Source organism: Heloderma suspectum, chromosome 3 (assembly GCF_057233095.1).
Source record: "Heloderma suspectum isolate Gila_16-S chromosome 3, 16-S_ref, whole genome shotgun sequence".
Lineage (NCBI taxonomy): Eukaryota > Metazoa > Chordata > Lepidosauria > Squamata > Helodermatidae > Heloderma > Heloderma suspectum.
The window spans coordinates 84141437-84167524 of record NC_139460.1 but is presented as its reverse complement, the minus strand read 5'-3'; the positions used below and the strand labels follow the sequence as shown (position 1 = coordinate 84167524).

The 26088-nt window shown below is 44.1% G+C and overlaps 1 protein-coding gene across 1 annotated transcript in view; it reads left to right on the top strand.

Annotated features, from left to right (window-relative positions):
• Positions 1 to 26088, top strand: part of GRIK1 (glutamate ionotropic receptor kainate type subunit 1) — a 258943-nt gene that overhangs the window by 147381 nt on the left and 85474 nt on the right. The window contains exons 2-4 of the mRNA XM_084841714.1: positions 3642 to 3809; positions 7086 to 7343; positions 17443 to 17624. Of these exons, the coding sequence (XP_084697840.1) occupies positions 3642 to 3809; positions 7086 to 7343; positions 17443 to 17624 (608 nt within the window). The remainder of the gene's footprint in view (positions 1 to 3641; positions 3810 to 7085; positions 7344 to 17442; positions 17625 to 26088) is intronic.

Here is a 26088-nt window from a genome sequence, read left to right as displayed (position 1 = left end):
CTCCCTTGAAAAGACCCTGATGCTGGGAAAGACTGACGGCAAAAGGAGAAGGGGACGGCAGAGGATGAGATGGCTAGATAGCATCACCGATGCAATGAATATGAACTTGAGCACACTCCGGGAGATAGCGGAGGACAGGAAGGCCTGGCGTGCTATGGTCCATGGGGTCACGAAGCGTCAGACATGACTTAACGACTGAACAACAACAAATAATGATGATGATGATGATGATGATGATGATAATAATAATATATCATAATATTATTAAAGACCATGCATTTGCAATATGCTTTGCAAAACTTGCCTTGTCAGCCTTTATGCTATTATCTCCACTGTATTACTAGTAAATAGAGACTGAAACACCAAAGCTCCACCCAGTCCACGTAGAACCTTCGTGGGAGAGCTTGATTCTAGTTCTGTCTAGTCCAAGTTTGAATACTACCTAGAGTATCACAGATGATCTCAAAACCATTTTTTAAAAACTTAAAGTACAATCCTATGCATGTTTTAGGCAGAAAAACCTCCTATTTTCAGATTTGCATGATTTCAGTTTCAAAAAAATTCTATACTGCTTTTCATGTTTTTGTTTTTTAAACCCTAAAGTGATTTACAGTATAAAATCATTATAAAGTACAATAAAATACAATAAAACCTGTTGATCTCTCCCTCCCTCCTCCCCGGTGCTTCTTTCTTCTTACCAGGATTCAGTTTCAATTGGTTAGCCTTCATCCAGCCCACCACTGCATCCAAGCACCTGTCCAGGTCATGGATAGCCACACATGACTCAGATGTAACAGAGAAATAGAGCTGGGCATCATCTGCATATTGATGACCCTAATGACCACGCTCAGTCAAAAGCATTGGTGACAGAATTGTGCTCTGTGGCACCCCACAGCACAATTGCCAAGGGGCAGAGAAATAATCCCCCAATGCCAGTATCTAGAACTGACCCCACAGGTAGAAACCAATGTACTGCAATTCGGTGCCCCCTAATTGAACTTCTCAGAGCTGGTGCAGGAGAATGCTGTGGTCGGTATCAAAAGCCACTGAGAGATCAAGAAGAAGCAAAAGGGTCGCATTCCCCCTCTCCCTCTCCTGATAATGTTCTTCCATCAGGAGTACCAAGGGGTATTCCATCCCAACACCAGGCCTGAACCCAGATTGAAATAGGTTCAGATACTCCATATTGTCCTAGAGCCTCTGCAGCTGTGCTTCCCCCCCCCCCCGCAAGCACTTTGCCCCCAAAAGGAGTATCTGGGCAGTAGTTACCATGGACCTCTGGGTCAAGAGAAGGCATTTCAGGAGTGGTCGCACAATTGCCTCTTTGAAGGCAGCTGGCACCTCTCCCTCACATAAAGATGCATTCATCACTCCCTGGACAACCTGGTCAGACCTCCCCAGCTAGACCTGATAAGCTATGGGGGCATGTGTGGGGCATGTGGTCAGCCACACCGCTGGAAGTGTCTTGCCTATATCATCAGGCCTCATCAATTTGAAATTGATCCCACAAAACTGGGTAGGTTGATGCACTGGACACCTCAGCAGAACCTGTCTCAACATTGGTGTTCAGATTGCTGCAAAGACAAGTGATTTTGTCCGCAAAGTGCCTAGCAAATTCATCACTGCAGGCCTTTGAGGGTATCAACATACTATTTGTTGGGGCAGATAACACTAAGTCTTGTACCACTTGAAAAAGTTCCACTGGGAATGGAACCCATGAAATGGATGCAGTGGCTTGTAGGTATGCTATTAGTGCCGCAGTTTAATCACAGTATAACAAAGGAATTTTGGATTAGTACTCACATAAGAGATTTCTGGGAGAAATTATGAAGCATGCTGACAGTCTTTCAACTCATTCTGAAGTTTCAGTAATTTTATTTGCATGGGTCTGCAGTTCTTTTGTAGTTTCACCGGTTTGGTGATATTCCTTTTTCTTTATTTTCAGGTAGCATTTTCCTATGCTGCTGATAAGTGGCTAGTAGGTTTCAACCTAGAATGGCTATGTGCCCAGAAAAGAAGGAGCACTCAGCATACCTTATGTATTAGTACAGGGATTAAATGATTGTGAAGATTTGTTTGCCTCTGAGCTGTACTGCTGGGTGCGAACGATACACTATTCTGACAAGATGGAGATGTGGAGTAACAGGTTTCCCAAGGAACTGGTGCTGTCTATCCTCCACCCCCACTTATGATTCTCTCATGGACCTTTCTTTTCAATCAAACTTGTCCTGACCCATGGAGTATTGGTTTTAAGATTTTTCAGCGCCAATAGCACAGAATCCATCTGCTCATAATTAAAGGAGTGGGAGAGGGGAGATTTCCCAGCTTTGAATCAGGGGGATAATGGTACTGCTATTTCACTTCTCTCTTTAAACGATCTGGCTAGATACATGCCCTACGTGTGAAGGTGACAGGGGAATAGAAATCTTCTAAAGAATGTTTAAGATTCCCTGAAAAAAGGGGCTCACAAAATGGAATGACATTATTGTAGGGAGGTGACAAAGGGTAGTTTTGCTGGGTTTGCATAGCCAGATGATTGCTTGTGTTACCAAGCTGTACAGTAGGAGAGCATATGGTTTCTAATCATAAAAGCAAAAATAAATATGATAGAAAAAAAGTCCCATAATAGTGTTATTATGGGAGAGATTGCTGATAATCACTAATCAGTCATAATACAAATAATATTTATTACCGGGCACTGCAGTCACAGAACTGCATTCTACATACAGCAGTCCAAACCAGATGCAACAGCCCAAACAGCAATTAATATGCCACCTGGGGAGTGAATGGCATATGATATCCCTGCCCCACAACAGAAGTTCAGTTTTGAGTAAAGCCATGTGGATGATTTTAACATCTAAAAAAGAAATGCGCACTTCTTAGAAAGTCCTTGCAAGTAACTGCACAGAGAGGCCCCTAGTAAAACTGTTCTGACATTCATCCCATTTCCATTCTCGGTGTGTATAGTGTGTGCGTGTTTGAAAGGGCTGCAGGAGCTCTAATTGTTTACCCTGTAAATTATGCAATTAACTTTCCTGCATTTGGAAAAACTGCAGGGGTTAGGCCATCCGGAGTGGCATGGACTCATAACAGCAAGTGCTCAGCTACAACACTCGGGCCGTGTTTATCCCTTCAGTTTCTCCAAATATGGGAAACTCAAGTGCTCCAATGAAATGTTTGTTTTAAAGGTTATATGAATGTGATACGGAATTACAGTTTGATCCTAGACATGTTGCACAGTGTTTGACTGCACTTACTCCCAAGTAAGCATGCATTGGATTGCAGCCTTAGTGATTCCCAAGCATTTATGCAGCCTGGACTCATCTGGTTTAGAATCAAATGTTAACCCCACTTCCAGGACAGGAAATTACCCTCTCATAATCCCCTTGTGTTGTGTTGGTCTCGGCATCCTCTGCCACCAATGTGGTGACCCAAAGCTCTCAACTGGTGCTGAGCCTTCGTTGAATATCAGTGTACCAGGCTGAGAGAGTAAATAATGCTGCTGTCTTCCCCTCCACCTGCCCCAATCTCCCCCCCCCCCTATTCTGAGATGAGCATTAATTGTTTTCATTTAAGGTATGTCTTATGATGGCAAGCAAAAGAAAAAAATAATCTTTTTCTTTCTTTCTTTACGTTTGTAGGAGGGATATTTGAAACTGTGGAAAATGAACCTGTTAACATTGAAGAGTTAGCTTTCAAGTTTGCAGTCACCAACATTAACAGAAACAGAACACTGATGCCTAATACCACATTAACCTATGACATCCAGAGAATTAATCTCTTCGATAGTTTTGAAGCCTCAAGACGAGGTAACAATTTCAATATTATAAGTACTCTTTGTAGTTGTGCCCATTTTCTATAAAGTTTCTATCCTTGCAGTTGTTAAATTTAGCTGCTATATTCTAGTTAAATTTAGCTAATGGACTATCAAGTTAGTTTTTTCCCAGGGTAATCTGTGACCAGACCATATTTCTGCAACCACATACTAGGCCTTTACTGTATAATTATCTGAAACAATCCAATTCTTTGTTTTGTATAAGATTTGAAATGGCTGTAATTGCTTGCCATATTGAAATATCTAGAAAGCAACGCTGAGCTTATCTTCTTTGCTAATATTTAGCTCTGTGATACTAATAGAATGTGACAGAGAATCAAACATTTTCTCTCTTCCCTGCTTACAAATGAGCAGCCTATCTACAGTAAGGGACATTTGGTATTTCAGAGTTTAATTTGCAAGCATTCTTAAAGGGTCATACATATTGATGTACACCACAGTAATACTACCAATATTTTGAGAGAACAGACTGGCTATTAACCTTGCCTTTATCACTGAGTGTGGGTTGTCGTAAAATATTTTTAATTAAGCCCTTCTGGTCATGTAGGAGTATTGGAAGAATGCATTCCGAACCACAGTCCTGCTCAGTTACATGCACAAAAGTCTTCTTCAATCAGTTCAGCCTGTAATGGTAACAGAAAGCTTGCAGTCCAACTGTCCTATACAATAACATTTAAATTAAAAATTAATAGAGAAAAATAGAACATTGGTGTTTGCATTTTAAAGCATTAAACTGCATTATTATACGTTCTACACAATCTTTATGTGAGTAGCAGCATGGCAGACTTGTTAATAAATTTCATTGCGTATAAAACTATTTGACACTCTAAAGTTTAGAAATGAGAGCACTTTTATTTAGTGAATAAACTTGCAAAGCATATCCTGATTTTCTGTTAGTAATTTATGGCTTCAATGCCACATGTGGATCCATCAAAACATGTACGGATCCTTATTCCAAAGAGCATGAGATAAATTAGCATTTATATGATATGTGTCAAGAAGGCCTCTAAGAGGTGAATGACTAGCTGTGCCTAAGAAAAATCAACAGTCCCAGGTGGGCTTTTTGATGAGGCAAAACTTCTGGCCTGCATGTAGATTAGATGATGTGTCAGACATGCATTGTTTCTTCAGAGAAAGATAAATGGATTAAATGCCAGCTTGTCTAGCATCCTGAGGAACTATTTAATAAATAGCTAAAAAAACCTTTAACCCCTTGGGAACAAGGTATGCATACTTCATGATCACACAGTTGTATTCCACATCCCTTGCTACTTTTGCAGCTCCCTTCTCTCTCTTCCCAATGCCCACTCTAAATTCAGAGTGTAATCCTCTCACAGGGACTTCACTTTGAGTTCTGTTATTATGGAAAGTGCCATGTAAGATGGTGGCATTAAATAAATAATAAATGTGTTAAAAGTTTGAAACATAATATAATGGGGGTGAAGTCACACAAGCTATTTTTGTGATAACCTTTCCATGGTAGATGATAATCAGCCCCATTGCTTTTATCTCTTAGCTAGGCTCTCTTTCTTTTCCAATTGCACGAGCTGATAAAATGAAAGAAACCACGGTAACTGAGAATCAATTGCATTGCGAAGCTGGTGTGCTGTGACTATGCCTTGAGTTAATGCAAGTAAGAGTTGGCACATGATGAAGCATAGGTTGCAACGTGGTTCACGTCTACCTTACTTCCAGCCATTCAAGTCACTTCAAAAAGCTTTCCAAAAGTGTGATAGAGATGTGCTTAGAGGTATAGCTGAGTGTGTGGGACACAATCACTTGACCTCTTTACTACATGCTAAGCTCTTTACAAAGCTGTCCAATGTTCACCTGTGGAATTATTTGGCACTTCTGCATTGGCCCCACTCTCTGAGTCAGAATTGGGTCTGGCTTTGGGAATAAGCACTCTTGGGGTGGTCCCACTATATCATTATCAGATAGCTCCTAAGTACTTCTCCCCACTACCCTGGAAAGTGCTTAGAATGGCAGGGCCCACTACCTTCAAACATCTGTTCTGCCTTTCTTGAGAGCTGTTGGAAGTGAGCTGTCTTATTTTTATTTATTTATTTATTTATTTATTTATTTTTATTTCTTTACTACTTATTAGCTGAAGTTCTCTGGGCAGTTCACAAAACAAAACTCAAAACCACAAAATATAATAACATATGAATCCATAATCTAAAAACCTTAAGTTTAAAACAGAATAAAACTAAAGTAAAAACCAAGCTCCTTGAGATTCAAGAGATCCAAGAAGCTGTTGTGCAGCTAAACAGCTCTTTCTTATAAAATCATGAACTTTATTAAGAGTTAGGAGCCAGTGTAGTGTAGTGGTGAGAGTGACGGACTGGGAGCCGGGAGATCCGGGTTGTAGTCCCCACTTGGCCATGGAAGCTCACTGGGTGACTTTGGGCCAGTCACAGACTCTCAGCCCAACCTACCTCACAGGGTTGTTGTTGTGAGGATACAACGGTGAGGAGGAGGATAATGTAAGCCGCCTTGAGTTCCTTGCGAGAGGGAGAAAGGCGGGGTATAAATGCAATAAATAAATAAGTCTTCTCAGTGACCAACCCCAACATGTATAATCTTATTTTGAATTCACATTATTCAGCTTCTGTTTTTTAAATGATCCAATGCACATACAATATTAGTATATCTATAACCTGCAAGCCTTTAGTTCTGTCTTTGCTTTCATCAAGGAGCTCTATAAAATGAACACACCTTGCAACATGGAAAGTGTCCTGGTGAATGATGGTATCCTTTATGAGTGTTTGGCTTGAAATTAACAAACTGTAATTCCCTTGGAAAGCAATTTGTCTGGTAGCTTGGAAATCCTTACAGTGCCTATTGCAATGGAGTGTTATATATTTATGGTCGCCCTTGGCATGAATCACAGTTCATAAGACTTCCATTCAGTGAATATGTTGATAGAATAGCTCTGGGCCACTGAACCATCAAGAGTGAGAGATTTGAAGTTGGTCCTGTTTAAGGGTAAGGAAATGAAACCATTGCTTTGTTTTTATTTGCAGTTCATGGAGTTGCATAACAGGCTGCATCCCATCTGTGTAGCTGAAAATATTGCTGCTGTAGTGTTTTAGTGAACAAGTCATTATTTCCCCCTCAAGCACGTGCTCACTTTTTCCACAAATTCAACAATTCATTTTTGTTGTATTTCCCAGTTCAAGAAAAGGAGCAGAAAAATGGCCCTTGGGCATCATGGTGTTCTCTCTCTCTCTCTCTCTCTCTCTCTCAGCATGTGATCAGCTTGCTCTTGGAGTAGCTGCACTGTTTGGACCATCCCACAGCTCATCCGTCAGCGCAGTACAATCCATTTGCAATGCACTTGAAGTTCCACATATACAGACCCGATGGAAACATCCTACAGTGGATAACAAAGATTCCTTTTACATCAACCTATACCCAGACTATGCAGCCATCAGCAGAGCAGTTTTGGATTTGGTGCTATATTACAACTGGAAGATAGTAACTGTAGTATACGAAGACAGTACAGGTAGGCATCAAGAAACATTTTACAGTACTGTATTGTTATTTATGAACTTATTTATGGACAGGTGGGGCCTGCAACAAAATCTTTCAGTGTGCGGTGTTACTGTTGAGTGTTCCAGCTAATCAGCCAAGCCCCTTTCCAGGAAACGACATATCATTCATTCTCTCCGCCCCCATCCCAACAGGCAACATCCCCTGTCCAATAAGCATGCTTCGTTTTCATTGGGCTGTTATTCGATGTCCCTCTCTTAGGGTTTTTCTCCTCCTAAATATTTTTTTTGTACTTCTGTACGTCTTTGGGTCCCCCCAAGCCTGCTGATGGCTTCATTTTGTGTGGGGATGGTGCTGTTTTTGCCATATAATCAGCAGTAATAACATTTAGTATTATCATGGCATCAAATATATTAGTGGCAAACTCTTTGCGTTTGATACTAGTATATTTTATACCATGATAATACTAAATGTTATCACATATACTAGATTTCCTAGAATTGTTCTCTTCAAATTGCAGTAACTTTCATTCCCTAGCATTAATTAAAATTCAGAGCTACAATTGAAATGTTAGTTCCTAATACCTTCTAATAGGAGCTCTGTAGAGAAAATATGGACTTTATGTGGTGATGATTTTCCCAGTTGTACCAGAATAGAATCTGGTTTTACCACAGGTTTAAAATGGCCCAGTAGCTTTCTCTAATGTAAGCTACAATATAGATGCAAATAAATGGTACTAAGGATGGCAAGAGACAAAATTTATGACCTAGTGATGGTATACCTGAGTTTAAAGAGTTGTTACAGGCAGTTAGTGTGGAATACTGGAATGCTGAATTAGGATCTCTAGATTATTAATTATAATTAATGATAAAGCTTCCTGTGTTACACTAAAAAAAGGGATGCTGGTTATATATAGAAGAGTGTGAAAAAACAAGAAAAACACCATAGTAAGGGGTGGGGGAATTTTTCTAGGGGACAATTTTGGGAGACTTTGTATATGTGAAAAAAATGTGACCAGCTATGGAGAGCCATCCAGGCCCCAACTGCCTCACTCTGAGGAGGGATCCTTCCTCAGAGTGAGGCACTGTGGACGAGTTGGCCCTGAAGACCACTTCTGTCCATGGAAGGAAGATCCTGGATCCATCCCATCATTCTTAAATATGCGATCCATTTATCCTGCATCTATAGCCCTGATATGTCTCTTGGATAAATATTATATCTACCTTAACCGTGTTTATTACATAGTCTTGCATCACGTAGAAATTACAAAAATGAAGTTCTGAAGTGACAAGTTCAAATACTGAAAAGAGATTTTAATTCCAACACAGCCAAAATATGGTGTGAGTTGATTTGGAAAGATGCTTATCTGTTCTTTCCTTGAATTTCCCAAGCTGGATTTTTGTGGGGGGTTTGAATGAAAAGAGTATATGTAGTTTTACATAGTAAACTCAGTTGTTTAAGACCAAACTAATCCTGTGATCCACCTATTGAAAAAAATAACCCGTCCAAAAAATAACCCGTCCATAACCCCTGCTGGATTAAAGGAAGTTGCATCTCACAGTTAAATTTGTACACAGTCGTACACATTGACTGCCAATCCAATACAAATAGTGATGGATGAGTTCACTAACAGTGTGATCCTGTACATGAATTTGATGGTGCTTACTCCCAGGAAAGTAGATATAGGATTGCAGCCTAAATTCTGTAGCCTTCCTAACTTTCTATACATTTCTTGCAGTTCAGCTGGCAATGTTCCACTGCAGCATCCAATAAAGCAGAATATTCTTCTGAGCAGACATGAAAAATCTCTTTCCCTCTTAGCACTTTATTATCAAAAGAGTATTTTCACCAAGAACTGTTTTCTGCTTTTTAAGTTACAAAAATGATTAATACTAGACACTTTAAATTCACAGATACATTGTAAGTGTGAATATATACATAATCAGCTGTGACGTTAAATTAGAATAGGAATAGTTAACAGGACAAAATAATCAATACAAGCAAACAGCTTTGGTGGGTTGCTTAGTGGAAGTATTACACTCAAAAAATCTGAAGGTATAATACTGTAAGAATTTACTGAGCTTGCAAGAACTGGCTTATATAAAATGAGGGGTGGAGGGGTCTTCCTTTAAGAGTAATAGAAGCATAGAGGAGAGGGGCACCAACCCCTACCATCATCCTGTGCCTTACCTCCCTCCAGTCTGTTGCTCCAGGAATCTTTCTCCCTTCCAAGCCAGAGCCAGAAAGGAAGAAATTACAGCCAGAAAGAGAAGTGCCTGGAACAATCTACTGCAGAGAGATAAGGCACAAGACTGTGGGGCAGTTTCAAAATCCTTCTCTTGTGGAACCCTGTTACTGGAGTTAAAATAAGACTCCTCTACTTTATACATAAATAGGATGGGCATGAGAATGACGTCCCCATCATGTTTATTTTTTTGCCCCAGTGCAAATGATCAATTTGGTATGTGATTTTAAGATAGTGGGCCATTCTAATCCATTACAGGCCAGTTATAATATTTGCATCAATGTTGGCATTTCCGTCAGCATTTGATCCTGTGATATTCTAGTTTATGGATATTATTTATAATTCTACACATTATTCTACATACTTTTTGTAATAATTATCTCTATGTAGGTAGGATCTTTTTTGTTGAAAGCATGAGATATTAACAGCACAATCCTATGCATGCTTCCTCAGAAGCAAGCCCCACTGAACTCATTCTCTCTTGGTATTCTCTCTTGGTAAGTGCATACACAATTGCCTGGGAATAAGTCCTATTGAATTCAGTAGGACTTACTGCTGAGTAGACAGGCATATGATTGCTGGCTGAGGTGGCCTGGGAGAGCCAGGGCCTGTAGGAGAGGCCATCACCACCACCGGGGAAGAGGCGGGCCTGCTGCTGCTGCCGCCGCCGCCGCCACTGCCACCACCACCACCACCAGGCCTTCCCTGGAGACTTCTGCCTGGCAGACCGCCAGTCCCTGCAGGACCAGGCCCCCAGGTACCAAGCCAGCTGTGCTGCTCCACCTGCCCTCCCTGGAGGGGCTACATAAGCTGGCTGGCTGAGGTGGCCTGGGAGAGCCAGGGCCTGCAGGAGAGGTCACCACCACCACCACCGGGGAAGAGCTGGGCCTGCTGCTGCTGCTGCTGCCGCCGCCGCCGCCACCACCACCAGGCCTTCCCTGGAGACTTCTGCCTGGCAGACCGCCAGTCCCTGCAGGACCAGGCCCCCAGGTACCAAGCCAGCTGTGCTGCTCCACCCGCCCTCCCTGGAGGGGCTACATAAGCTGGCTGGCTGAGGTGGCCTGGGAGAGCCAGGGCCTGCAGGAGAGGCCACCACCACCGGGGAAGAGCTGGGCCTGCTGCTGCTGCCGCCGCTGCCGCCACCAGGCCTTCCCTGGAGACTTCTGCCTGGCAGACCGCCAGTCCCTGCAGGACCAGACCCCCAGGTACCAAGCCAGCTGTGCTGCTCCACCTGCCCTCCCTGGAGGGGCTACATAAGCTGGCTGGCTGAGGTGGCCTGGGAGAGCCAGGGCCTGCAGGAGAGGCCACCACCACCACCGGGGAAGAGCTGGGCCTGCTGCTGCTGCTGCCGCCGCCGCCACCACCACCACCAGGCCTTCCCTGGAGACTTCTGCCTGGCAGACCGCCAGTCCCTGCAGGACCAGACCCCCAGGTACCAAGCCAGCTGTGCTGCTCCACCTGCCCTCCCTGGAGGGGCTACATAAGCTGGCTGGCTGAGGTGGTCTGGGAGAGCCAGGGCCTGCAGGAGAGGCCACCACCACCGGGGAAGAGCCGGGCCTGCTGCCGCCGGGCCTGCTGCCGCCGGGCCTGCTGCCGCCGGGCCTGCTGCCGCCGGGCCTGCTGCCGCCGGGCCTGCTGCCGCCGGGCCTGCTGCCGCCGCCGCTGCCACCACCACCAGGCCTTTCCTGGAGACTTCTGCTTGGCAGACTGCCACTCCCTGCAGGACCAGGCCCCCAGGTACCAAGCCAGCTGTGCTGCTCCACCTGCCCTCTCTGGAGGGGCTACATAAGCTGGCTGGCTGAGGTGGCCTGGGAGAGCCAGGGCCTGCAGGAGAGGCCACCACCATCACCATCACCAGGGAAGAGGCGTGCCTGCTGCTGCTGGCCCGGCTGCTGCTGCTGCCGCTGCCGCTGCCGCTACCACCACCACCACCTGGCCTTCCCTGTGGACTCCAGCGTGGCATTATTTTTAAGGGGATTTTTAATTGTTTTGTGTGTGTGTGTGTGTGTGTGTGTGTGTGTTCTTTTTCCTGGGGGATTTTGTTGTGGTTTTAGGGGTGGGTAGCCTGCCTGATAGGCGGGAGCGAGGGGGCATGTGTCCACCTGATGGAGGCAGTGGGGGGAGTGTTGGGGGCCAGAAGATACCGAGGCTGGGTGGCAGGCACTGGCGGAGCGCTAGGGGCAGGCCATGCCAGGTAAGGGGAACAAGGGAGAGATGTGTAGTATCTGTCCCCTGCTCCAGGCCTGTCCAGAGACAAAGGATGGCTGGGGGAGGCGTGACCCCATCTTCTGGCCTTCGTTTGCTGCTCTGCAATGCCAGGTCTGTTACCCAGAAAACCTCCCTCATCCATGACATGATCCTGGATGAGGGTGCAGACCTGGCATGTATTACGGAGACCTGGCTGGCCGAGGCTGCTGCTCCAACCCTTGCAGCCATGTGTCCAGCTGGATTTTCGTATGCACAGCAGCCGAGGTCTGGGGATCGGGGAGGGGGAGTGGCTGTTATCTACCGAGAGTCCTTGGTCTTCACCAGACCCCCTCTCCGGGAGACCAAGGTTGCTGAGTGCATGTACTGGAGGTTGGGCCCGAAGGGCAGTCTGGGGATTCTGCTCGTGTACCGTCCACCCCGCTGCACGACTGACTCCCTGGCCGAGGTGCTTGAGGTGGTCTCTGATGTGCGTGTATAGTCCCCTAACTTACTGGTGTTGTGGGACTTCAACGTACATTCGGAGGCCATCCTCACAGGAGCACCTCGGGACTTCATGGAGACCATGGCCTCCTGGGAGCTGCACCATATTCTAACTGGGCCCACCCATGTAGTCGGTCATGCACTAGACCTTGTGTTTGTTTCTGGAGAAGTGGGGAGTGATCTGGAAGTTGGGGGTATATCCACCACCCCCTTGTCATGGTCAGATCACTATCTGGTGACGTTGGACTTCTCGGTTCCACAACCCCTCCGCAGGGGTGGAGGACCCATTAAAATGGTCCGCCCCAGGCGTCTTATGGATCCAAATGGATTCCTGAACGCGCTTGGGGATTCTCTGGGGCATGCCAAAAGCCACTCGGTCGAGACCCTGGTGGGTGGCTGGAATGCCGCAATCACTGGGGCATTAGATCGGGTGGCTCCGAAACGCCCTCTCCCCCTGAACAGGGCTCGGACTGCACCATGGTTCAATCCGCGGTTACGAGCTCTGAAACAGGAGGTGAGACGGCTAGAGCGCCGGTGGCGGAAGTCTCGCTCCAAAGACGATCAGACATGGGCTAGAGATGTATCTTCAGCCTATCACGTGGCGGTGAAGGCAGCAAAAAAGGAATATTATGCTGCCTCCATCGCGTCTGCAGATTGCTGTCCCAGGAGGCTGTTCCAAGTGGTCCGGAGCCTGGTCGGTCCTGTGGCTCCGGAACCACTGGAGCATTCTAAGGCCTCCTGTGAGGCCTTGGCAAGGCACTTTGCAGATAAAATTGATCAGATTAGGTGTGTTACTCTGCACACTGTGGATACAGTTAGTGAGCAAGAGGCGGCCTGTGGCAAACCGGTTTTGTGGGATCGGTTCCAGCTTCTTCCTCCTGATGAAGTGGACAAGGTGCTTTCATCGGTACGGCCGACCACCTGCTTACTTGATCCTTGCCCATCTTGGCTCATTATGAGCTGCAGAGAGAGACTGGGTGAGGGGATCAAGGCGGTGGTGAACGCCTCCCTTGAGGAGGGAGTGATGCCATCAGCCCTCAAGGAGGCAGTGATAAGACCGCTCTTAAAGAAGCCCTCCTTGGATCCTCAAGTTTTGAACAACTTTCACCCAGTCTCAAATCTGCCATTTTTGGGCAAGGTGATTGAGCGGGTGGTGGCAGTGCAGTTGAAGGCACACTTGGAAGAAACTGATTATCTAGACCCATTTCAGTCGGGCTTCAGGCCTGGGCATGGGACAGAAACGGCCTTGGTCGCCTTGGTGGATGATATGAGGAGGGCTCTGGATAGGGGTGAATGCTCCTTCCTTGTTCTCCTCGACCTCTCAGCGGCTTTCGATACCGTTGACCACGGTATCCTCTTGGACCGCCTGGAGGGGTTGGGCTTTGGAGACACCGTATTGCGGTGGTTCCGGTCCTTCCTCTCTGGCAGGTACCAGAGGGTAGCACTGGGAGAGGAGGTTTCGGACCCGTGGCCACTTACTTGTGGGGTGCCACAGGGTTCTATCCTCTCCCCGATGCTATTTAACATCTATGTGAAGCTGCTGGGGGCTATCATCAGGAGGTTTGGGGTGGAGTGTCATCAATATGCGGATGACACGCAGCTTTACCTCTTATTCAAATCTTCACCAAGGTTGGCCATAGAATTCCTGTCCAAATGTCTGGAGACGGTGAGTGGCTGGATGGGGAGGAATAGGCTGAAGCTGAACCCTGACAAGACCGAGGTACTTTTGGTGGGAGACAAGAGGAGGCTGGGGGATGTTGACCTGGTGTTGAATGGGGTACGGCTACCCTTGAAAGACCAGGTCTGCAGCCTGGGGGTCATTTTGGACTCCCAGCTGTCCATGGAGGCTCAGGTGTCAGCTGTGAGCCGGACAGCGCTGTATCAACTCCATCTGGTATGGCGGCTGCGCCCCTTCCTTCCCGACCATCTGCTCCCATCGGTAGTACATGCCCTGGTCTCCTCTCGTTTAGACTACTGTAATGCGCTCTACGTGGGGTTACGCTTGAAGATGGTTCGGAAACTGCAGCTGGTACAGAACGCAGCGGCTCGCCTGATTAAAGGCAGCCGCCGGCGAGATCACATCACTCCAGTGCTGAAGGAGTTGCACTAGTTACCAGTTGTTTTCCGGGCCAAATTCAAGGTGTTGGTTTTGACCTTTAAAACCCTATATGGTTCCGGCCCAGCCTATCTTAAGGAGCACCTCCAGCAGCACCAGACAGGCCGCTTAACAAGATCAGCCTCGGCTGGCCTTCTCTCTGTCCCATCAGCCAGAACAGCTAGACTGGTGGGGACGAGGGAGAGGGCCTTTTCTGTGGTGGCCCGCACTCTGTGGAACTCCCTCCCTAGGGAACTCCGTCATGCCCCCTCTTTAATGAGCTTCCGTCGTGCATTAAAAACATGGTTGTTCAGGCAGGCATTTGGGGTGGGTTAGGGTATTTTAGAAAATGTTTTTATTGTAGAATTTTATTGTTTTAAACTGTTTTTATTGTATGTTGTACATCGCCCAGAGTGGCTGGGTGACCAGCCAGATGGGCGATTAATAAATTTAATAATAAATAAAATAAATAAAAATTGAACTATAAGGCTGCAATCCTAAATACACTTACTAGGGGGAAACCCCCATTAAAGACTGTGGGACTTGCTTCCAAGTATGCATCCACAGGATTCCACTGTAAATGTTTGATCTGTTTCTTCATTCTTCCAGTCCAGATCAAGGGCCCTGATCCTGCAGTTTGCCTTTCCTGTGCAAATTGGGGTGGGGGTGGGGAGGCTGATCTAGATTGAGACTACAGCAGTGTACAAAGGGTTAATGCTCACCCTCCCAGTGCCCACACTAGAGTCTGGATTGGGTCCTCCTTGCTTATTTTGGAGTAAAGTCAAAGAACAGGCATAGCTGTATGTACATTTTTTTTTAAAAAAGTGCAATTTGGCTCTGAGTATTGCCATTAAGGACTGGGATTGGAGAGTAAAGAAGAGAAGGATTGAAAGGAAATGATATTTTCCCTGCTTTTCTTTGTGGGATACTTTTCTCATCATTTTACATTAAGATAAGTATTTGTAAGATGCAAGAAAGATGTATGTGTTTCTTGACCATCCACTGTGAATCACTCTCCTCAATCAACTCCATCCCCGCCCTCCCCACCACTAACACCCCCCATGCTGTGGTGTGAACTTTTGCTGCTGTAGGACACCATATGACAAAGGAATCATTTTGAGCCAAGGAGTTCTTATCAGTAAGCGGAAATTACACCTGAAATTATTGTGCCTGAAGTCCCATTTTTCTCTGTTAATGTAACTTGTGTCACAGTGGCTGAAAGAGCACCTTTGGCAACAGGGATCTTCACTGCCTAATGCATCCAAGCTGGGGATTTACAGCCAACTTGCATATATTCCCTCTGCTTGCTCATCAGCTGTATAAAAAGTACTTTCAGGAAGTTGGTGAACTTGATTTGTGGTAGTGTGAGGCCCCAGCCAGACTATGCTTTATATTGTGCTACTACAATTTCCACTTGAATACTCATAATGGATCATATTCTGTACTGGTTTGTGGGTGCTTAAAAACTGAAAGGAGGGAATCAGTCTACCAAGGAAAAAAGTCAATTTTCCCAGAGCAATGCTAAGCCTTGAGTGAAAGCCAATAGCTTGCAGCATAGCAATCACCACTTCACATCAGAGGAAATAGGGTGATACTTTATGCTGCTTTATACTTCACTTTGCATTCTATTAGTCCAGTTCTTATGCCAGAGATGCTAAGTAGGTTCATACAGGAAGTAAATCAAATGTGCCCTCTCACACTGGCATGCTGATGGTTCATTTTCATAATTACTATTTGTTAGAGGGATATAGGTGACTCTTGATTTAATTCCAAATCTTTCTTTAAAAGCCCATTTTCCTTGTCTTAGTTGGAGAACATCTTAACTGTGTGTCTGTATATGTGTGAATGAGAAAATAAGTTTCATATATAATTGGGGAGGGAATGTAGTACATTTAAGGAATTCTTGAAAATCTGTTTTAAAGCAGAGGGTTACATGTAGCTACTGAACAAAGCAGATAATAAGCAGCCTCGTATATTTTAAATATTTGCAGCTTGATCTTCCACCTGTGCATATTTCCATCTAAGCAGATTTGGTAGGCAATAGTAAACACACTTACTTGAGAATAAGTCTCATTGAATACAGTGGGACCTATTTCTGAGTAAACTTGCATAGGATTGGGCTGCATGTTTAAACAAAGTCAAAATGGTATCCAGCATTTGGGCTTCCCAGTCCAGATACAGTTGTAATCACTTTTGCTCCCACAACTCTGGCTCCTTCCTTGGGCCCAACTAGCAACAGCCCCACACTATTACCCCAGGTGAATCACTCTTTGGCATGTGGTTCACTTTGTTCTCTTTCCCACTTTTCCTCTTCCTCTCTCATTCCTCCCCAACCCATCCCACTGTACTCCTTCCATCTGGTCCCTGGTCCTCCCTTATATGTACTACACCAACTGACTCCACACTTCCATCTTGGCCTAGTTCCATCTGCCTTGTGCTGCACTGAGCCTACCATGGTTCTGTGTCCCCTGTCTCGACAGCTCCTGTCTTGGGCTGCCTTTGGGTCCCTCATCTTTCTGGCTCCCCTATCTCACTGTTCATGTAGAGGTTGACTATAAAATGGCTGAATTTTACAGGCATCCCAATAATCCACTTTTACTGGATTTTCCATTAAATGTTTTAGATAGGTTCTTCAGTGCAATTTACAGTTTCATTGCTCACTGAACTTGGATATTTTTAAAGTGTATTTACTACAATGTTTTTATACAATATGTGTAATATTGTATAAAAGAGAGCTTCAGCTATTGGGCGGTATAGAAATGAAATAAATAAATAAAATAAATAAATATTAAAGGTTGCTGTGAACTGAGGCTAGGAGAAAGAATTTTATGCTGGGAAATTTCTAAACATATTTGAGGGTTGTATGCTTTCTAGGTAAATGTGCTACAGTGCTCATAAAGGGAAAATAATGTTTTAAGCTTCACCAGTGAAAGATCTGATAAATGATATGCTAGCACATTAAGCTTTTATATGGGGTAAATCTGAAATATATTGTGAAATGGTGAAATTAAATGTGGAGTCTAAATGACAGTAAAGATTCATTGCACAGAACAGCCACTTGGATGATTGGATGTCATTTTCTAGGTCTAATTCGCCTACAAGAACTCATCAAAGCCCCTTCTAGGTACAACATTAAAATCAAAATCCGCCAGTTGCCATCTGGGAATAAAGATGCCAGGCCTTTACTCAAGGAGATGAAGAAGGGCAAAGAATTCTATGTGATATTTGATTGCTCACATGAAACAGCAGCAGAAATCCTTAAACAGGTAAGGAGGATGAAAATGCCCATTTGTTTCCATCAAAGTGATCATGCCATCTGGTTTTCAGCTTCTGGGAAGCACTAAAACTGCATTCAGGTGGATTAGATTTTGGCTCATTACCACACTGTTGAGCAGCTCTTCTCAACACTGGGAATTTCTTTGAGCTGCTGTTGGACAAGAAAAACCTGTTTGAGCATATCTAAAGAGCTGCTGGAAGCTGCTGAAAACCCTCCCCACAATGGGCATCATGGTTAAAAGCTCCTTAGTGCCTGTGTAATACTTTTCTTTAGGGTCTCTAAATGGATTCAGAGCAAAGGCCTTGTACAGGGATGATTAACATATATCATTTTAATTTCTTAATTAAAAACAATAATAATGCACGTGTAATAATTTTACATGCATAACAATACACTTTATCACCAAAAACAATAATAACAGAGCACAGCCCTCCCAAAGTTCTGTCTTTCAGCCTGAGTCCACAACAAAAATATAAATAAAACTTCTCTCTGAAGCTTGATTTTTCTGCTGTCCAAAGAAGGAAAACAGTCTCTCTTCAGTTCACTCCAGCTCTGCAGCAATCTTCTCAAAATGGACCAGGATCCAACAAGCCAGAACAACTTTGTAAACAGCCCTGTCTCAAGGGTTTAGGGTCTTACAGAGAGGAGAAACCAAGCCTCCTCCACACTGCATTTTGGTAACTGCCTAAAATGGTGGCCACTCCCTGGGCATCTCTACACCAGCCTAAAATCCTGCATTTAAAAGGGAGCTTTCTGCTTCTGTTTTAAATGCAGGATCACAGTGACTCCCTTTTTCATCCGTTTCCTTTCCCCCCTCCCCTTTCCCCGTATCCGAGTCTTCCATTATCTTTCATTAAACTCTCTCCTTGCCACCTTTCTTCTTTTTGATGAGGGAACTCAAGCGGAACACAATGGGGTAATTTGATAGCTCATTATCTGTGATCTATTTAAAAATGGAGCAAAGGGCATTTAGTGCAGGACGCCCTGGAGGGTCATGGTGTCATGTAAAGAGCCCGCAAACTTCCGTGAAGAAGCAATCTCAATTGCAGGATAAAAGCTCCGTGTGAAGGAAGCGCCTATCTCACACCTTTACTGAGCATGTGCAGGAATATATCCACTCAGAATTCTTAAAGAAAAATATTCCCTTGGGTTACACATGTGTTACCCCAAATCTGTGTGATGCCTGAATACCAGTACTATGTCTCTCTCATAGCAGGAAAGATGATGTGTAAACAAAGTTGGGTAAATACACTGGCACAGGCTTAATTTAGCCCAGATGTGGAGCTTGGCACACTACCAGGGCAAACCACCCTAATGCAGAGCCTGTTTCCCTAAGAGAGAGACACCTGTCTTTGTGGCCATTTCGGCACTGAAGTCTTCCAGGGATTACTTTGAATTCTTCCAGGCCTTTTAAAAACGTGTGATTTAAAAGCTTTGAACTGTTAACCCACTGTTTGGATGTCATGAACTGTGAAAGTTCTCAGTGATATAATAAAATAGGGATGAAGCTAAAAACCATAAATCACAACTTTTTAGAATTGGTTTTGAAAGATCTATATAAAGGAATATAGAATGATAGCCTCTCTAGAAACTTTCTGAACCCCCTTGCAGAATTTGATTAAAAATATTAGATCTTTATGCGATCCTATAGGAGTTACATATCATATAGATAGGGACCACAGTGTGCTGTACATTGTTAAGATAATCTAGATAGTTGCAGATATAATTATCTGGTACATAGTATTCAAAAAGAGCCCTTCTACTTTCAGTATGTTGTAAGACTGAATTTATAACATGAGCATTAATTGCGGAGACTATTCAGCTGGTGGAACACTTGGTATGGCCCATTACCTTCCTCTAATCTCAGTAAATAATCAGTATTAGGACAAAATCAATGCAGCCTACAAATATGAGTAATTATAAGGTACAACAGGGTCCCTTAAACTTTGTGTAGAAATCCACTGTATTTTTTTTATCAGGTCACATTGCTCACATTTTGCAGCACTGGTGCATAGTGCACAAGGTGCATTTTTCCCATAGGTTCAGTTAGTTAAGAATTATTCTTCATGTACATTGTACTCACATTAGGAGATGTATGGTAAGCTTCACTGCAGCTCAATTTGAATACAATATTTTGCCTCATAGTATCTGAGAAAACATTGGTTGAACTTTGGAGCACTGCTAAGTACAGGATAACAAAGAACGAATCTTCTGTACACTCAACATGCCCTCATAGTGAAAGTCACAACCACCAGGACTCCGTGATAATGTGCAGTGTGAAAAGACTTAATTTAAGGAAGAATGAATAATTGGGTCTTGTCTGAGTAGAATGGCCACAAAAACCATGTTCAGTTTATGATCAGGGTACACTAAATGCTTGGGAGTGATCATGGCTACAGGACTTGTCCCTCCCACCCCACCTCCAGTCATTCAGCTACACTTCTGTGCAACATACATATAACAGGACTATATCTGAAGCGATATTTGAAGGAGGTGGGAGTTATATTGGACTGTGAAGAAAATTTGAGATGTACACAACACATTTGAATATTGAAGGTTTACAGAATTGTGGAATGCATATAATGGAATGTTTCCTGTTGTGCAACACAATCCAAAGCAGGTTTACTCAGAAATGGCTGAGTAAACCTGTGTGGTGTAGTGGTGAGAGTGTTGGACTGGGAGCTAGGAGATCCGGGTTCTAGTCCCCACTTGGCCATGGCAGCTCACTGGGTGACTTTGGGCCAGTCACAGACTCTCAACACAACCTACCTCACAGGGTGGTTGTTGTGAGGATAAAATGGAGAGGAGGAGGATAATGTAAGCTGCCTTGGGTTCCCTGAAAGAGGAAAAAAGGCAGGATATAAATGCAATAAATAAATAATAAATAAATAAGGGCTTATGGCTCTCATAAAATTAATTAAAAAATAGCACCCATGTGAACTTTTGCAGATATAAGCCCTAAAACTTCGTTTTGCTTGGAGGAGGTGAGAGTCAAGGATTAAGGATAAAAATGGGATTTGGGATACTCAAGGTCAGTCACCTGATATAAGAGATTTCACAGCAGGTATATTATAAAGGTGAGGCTTCCATCAGTCAGGTTGATTATGGCAGGGGTAACTACTTCAACTAAGAATTCTTCAAGTATAGATTAGAACCTGTTTACATTTCTTCACCATGCATCTTCTTCTGTAGTCCAGTTATCTCATCCATCTGTAATCATCTCCCCCAACCTCTTGATTTACTATCATACAAGTGTGTGGCTACTAGGCAGAATGCAGAGGCAAACAGAACAACTGTGGGAAACCAGCTCTACAGTCTTTCTTATTTATTTAGGGTTCGAAGTTCATGGCAGGCATCACTGCCGTTCTTTTCTGGGAAACAGAGTCAGAGCTGCTAAAAGCCTGGGAGAAGCTTGTTTATGTCTGGCCGGGAAACTGATAACCAAGTGAGGGCAAGGGGAAACCCATGCACATCTGGAGGGCAGCTGGATTGCCCATGGCTAGTATTCATAACAGTGTCTGTCTTTCCTCCAGTATTACAGAAAAGCAACATGTTGGCAGAATATTTTTGTTAAAAATGGCAAATACTAGCTAATATGTTTTCACTTAACGGCTTCTCTCACTCCTTTGGCTTGTAGCTGTGCATGTTTGAAGATATCGTTTGGTCCGCATTTTTAAGTGAACTGACCTGAATTGTATTTCGCTTACTAACAGCAGATCAGAACTCAGTTATCCTTCAGTTTTTGTACTGAATGCCCCCCCCCCCCAATTGTACTTAATGCAGCTCTTGGCTCAGAAAATGTACCAAAATGCACACAAAAAAGTGTATTTTAGGGTAATATGCATACAAAAATGTGTATTTTGTGATAAAATACATTGAAAGTGCAAATGTGTGTGCGTTTTCTCAGCCTGATGCAGAAATGGGGTGGAACAGACTTATGAATGAACACTGACACAGAATGGAAATACTGATGTGTCAATCCATAGTTCAAAGGTCTATTGAAACTGACCTTGGGAATTTTAATCTTGCTTTTATTTTTAAAAAATATTTTTACACCCCAGGTTTTTCTTCTCAGGAACTCCAGTTTCATGTAGCTACTACCACTGGCAATGTGGATTGTTGCCAAAACAGTTGCATACACTCATGTTGTTGCTCCACCACCACATCCTGAATCATCTTGTGTCTCCATCGCAATGTCTCAAGTTGTGGTAGAAGTTCATCCACTTAGTGGGCCGATACTCATATATGCTGGTTAAGCTACTTATAAAGCCAGACCATTTACTTTACCTCATGGGTCATAAAATACTACTATAAACCATATTTTTTCTCATATTAAGTCCACAACAAAATAAATGAACTGAAGGCAGAATCTCAAATCTCTTCCTGCTATTACTTTTTCTTCTCAAATTAGTCTTTCTTTTTCACTTGAGAAAGTTTTATTGTATATTCAAAATTAAGATGGTTGCTTCTGTCTCATGCGACCTATTGTATCCCAAAAGCAGCTGTATTCAAACAACAGAGAAACGTAGAAAGTAATTCTAAGCATAGCTGCTTGCAACTTTACCCTTGGGCAAAATTCAGAGGAGAGAGAGAGATTCATTTTCAATGTGATTATAGCCTGGAAATCTGAAGGCTCTATATGTCATATAGCAGAATATTACAGATGCGGGGAAGGTGTGTGTGTGTTATTCCTAAGAGAGAAAGAGAGATGATGATATTTTGCTTGAATTGTATCTGTAATGGAGGTATGATTACACGTTATTAAGTAAAGCCCTGGACAACATCGAATTCATGTCTAATACTTCTTTGATGGAGTTTGTAACCTCTGTGATCTGGAGAAAATTGCTTGGTAGTATCTATACCAACAGTAACCACCAGGCTGTTCGGGCAACAAATCTTATACACCCCACTCATTCTGTGCTATTCTTAAATTCTTTGATCCAAGAAGTTATATGGAAAGAATCGGCTAGTGATGAAAACTGCACCTTCTGAGCATTCCAAGCTTGTGTGGTTTGAACTGAGCTTCGAAGTTAGTGGGAGTCCAGTATCTAAATTTTCCAGTTAATTTCCCAGACTCAACACTTTACTGTGTATTCTGCTGATATCTCTTATGGATCTGAAGGAAAGGCACCAATAAGGGGCTGAAGGAAACCTGCCAGAGGGAACGAAAGGGTGCAGAGAAGTTTAGTGATCAGCTTCGGCGTCTTCAAATGCCTTCTCCTACAACACTTGCAAACAGGCCCTTTGATTAAGCAGTGCTGCAGTGCTTGTCAGGAACGTTGGGAAGGAGCTCGTGCTATTCAGCTACTTGCTCACAACCACACACACAGCCACATCCTGACTCACCTGCACAGCTACCTCAGGAGAGCAGCTGAGTTTGCAGCAAGGTGTGCTGCAAACTCAGCTGCTCTCCTGAGGTAGCTGTGCAGGTGAGTCAGGATGTGGCTGTGTGTGTGGTTGTGAGCAAGTAGCTGAATAGCACGAGCTCCTTCCCAACGTTCCTGACAAGCACTGCAGCACTGCTTAATCAAAGGGCCTGTTTGCAAGTGTTGTAGGAGAAGGCATTTGAAGACGCCGAAGGTCACGAGGAATAAATGTGGCTGTTATTCCACCTGTGACTTTCCCAGTGGCACATCACTCACCCACCCAATTTGGGACACTTCTGCAACATTCAGGGAAGCTGAGACCAGCAAACAGCGTGAGGTCAGGGAGAATGAAATAGGAAGGACCTGTGCAGAGGACAATGGTTACCATGAGTCCCAATCACAGGGAATAATGTCAGGGTGACTGTGGGTACAGATCAGTCAGCAAAATCATCACAGCTACTGTTTGGTTGGACTCGCAACCGAATGATATTGCAGGACCTGAGAAATTAGGGATACTCTCTGTGAAGGTTTCAGCAAAGAACGAGAAGCCACCTCCTGTGCACAATGGGTATTTGTAAGGAAACATGTCCCTACGGATAAGTTACACCTGAGAAAAGGCTGAAGCAAAAAAGGGAAAGAGGTGGGTGTCAGGGTGGAAACTGAGCCCAGAGAGCCCCAGTGCAGTTCTGATTCTGAGGAGGAACAGCAATCCGTAGGAGTGGAGCCAGCTCATCCCTCACAGGCTCAGCACCTGGCAGAGATTCCTCCTGCCAGCATTCCAGAGATAGTTAGTGAGGGAGTGCGGGAGGGGGGCGTCTTAGATGCTTGACGCAGATGCAAAGAGCGATGAGCGATGGAGGGCGTGGAAAGGAGGTGTAGCGCCCGTTTGGCGCGCAAGCAACGGCCGCCTCTCGTGGACCCAAGGGAAAGAGGGAGAATATCTCCCTAGCCCATAAGTTCTGGGTCTTAAAGTGACTCTCTTTCAAACGGGGATCAACTGCCTGCCTGAAGCTTAGGCCACGCTGCTGTTCCTTGCTTTAGCCGCTGGTGATTAGCATCTGAAAGAGTCATTAAGATGTAATGGGATTAAAGCTTTGAAAAGAATTCTCTTTCGTCTGTGTCTTGAGTTGGCTATTGGAATCTACTGAGAGAGGCCGCCAAGGCGCTCCTGACAACGGGTAAGAATTGTCAAAGAAAAACTTTTCCTCTGTTTATTTCCAACCATTCAGTTTTATTATTCAGCTGAACAAAAGACAGAAAGACATGTATGGAAGAGAATCCACATATTTGCTTAATAAATAAATAATTCTTAGGGTATTTATACCTGGATACAGACAAAGGCACGTTTGGCAACAGTAGATTGGATACAAAATCCAACATAAGGTCAGAGAAAATCATTCATTGGCTACTTATCAGGTTCAAGCTTGTCTCACACAATCTTCATAATCATGCTTACTTGTCCAGAACTCTTGGCTACATGCAGTTTCACTTTTAGGTAATCAAGTTTCTTTCACAGAAGTGAGAAGTGGCAGTAGATGGAAGGCTCTCTATATTAAGGAAAAATCCCGCAAACTTACTGGGGCTTCATCTTCTGGAGTGTTTGTGGGTTTTCAGTGGGCACAATACAGGCGTTTCCCCCCTCCCCTTGTTTTTCCTGGTCCCTTTGTGGGCAAATTCCATATGTTTCATTTATTCAGCCAGTACAAGATTTCTAAAATATTGTGCGATTCTTGAATTATACCACCACTTGGTGTTTCTTTTTTGGTGGGGTTTGTGTGTGTGGTTGTTACTGCATTTTGAGCAGTTTTTAAAATGGTGGGTTAAACCTAAAAAACAATGAGAGAGGCATCAGAGGTTGATGACGTCATGAAAAGGACCTGCAAGCTTCCGTGAATGAACAGTCACAAGGGCATGATAAATGTCTTGTGTAAAAACACCTGGAATTAGAGGGTTGAAGGAAGGAGATACAGAGGAAGCAGATGCCAAGGGAAGACAAGCTAGGTCATGAGTTGCCGGGCTATGGAATGAAGAGGAAGCTGGGGAACTAAGAGGGAAATTGTAGTAAGCAAAGACTAAGAGAAAGGAAGAATTATTCTACTACTTCCTTTCTTATTCTGTCTTTTAAAAAGGGTATGTCTGTTCTGAAAACAGCCTCAGGCAGAGAAGAAAGATGCCTAGAGCTTGTTGAAGGTGGAGGCATCAGTGAGAAGGCATCAGTGACAACTTTGGGCTTCACTGTACTTTCTGTGTAAGTGTAACTATAGTATAACAATATATGGTCTAATGCAGTGGTGGGTGCACTGTGGCTCTCAGCTTAATTTCATGTAGGTGAGAGCAGCCCAGAGGCAGAGAAAAAACCTAAAATGGATAAAGTGATGGAAGCAGAAATGGATGGAGCAAGGGAGAAAAAAACCTGAAGTGGATCGACAGAAGGGAAGGGGAAATGCCCTCTGCAAATCATCACTGAACCAGGGAGAGCTGAAATTGACTGAGCAATGGAACGAGAATGGAAAAGCCCCCAACAGAGTACCCCCAAGAGATAAAAGCTTTCCTACCTCTTCCGTTGTTTAGTGCAATAGTGGGATTCAGTGTGCACCAGTATGACAGCAACCACAGAGGCCCATGCCTGCTTCCGATCTTGGCATAAAGGTTCCATGTAAGAGCACCTGTATTATACGAGTGAGGACAGAAATGTTGATGTGTGTGTCTATGTGCATGTGGCAGAGAAGTTCTCCGTCCAGGGCCTTGCGCAGCACCATAAGGGAACACAGGACTCCGCAGATGCAACACAGACTAACACACTGGTGCACCAGCCTCAGGAGTCGAAGAAAGAACTGGAAGGCAGGTGGGCGGTTTATTGACAGAAAAACAGAACTGGGAAGATTTGCTTTTCTTGTCAGATACAGAATGCTATGATAGCTAACCTTTGGATTCAGCTGTTGCTTATGGCCCTGGAATGACATCAATTTATTATCACCAATATCAATTGACCCGTCAAAGTAATATTCTAAATCTCTTTCCCTCCTGTTCAGGAAGCTGTACCTATCACAGAGAGTTCGCTTTAGCTTACATAGGTTTGAGCCATAT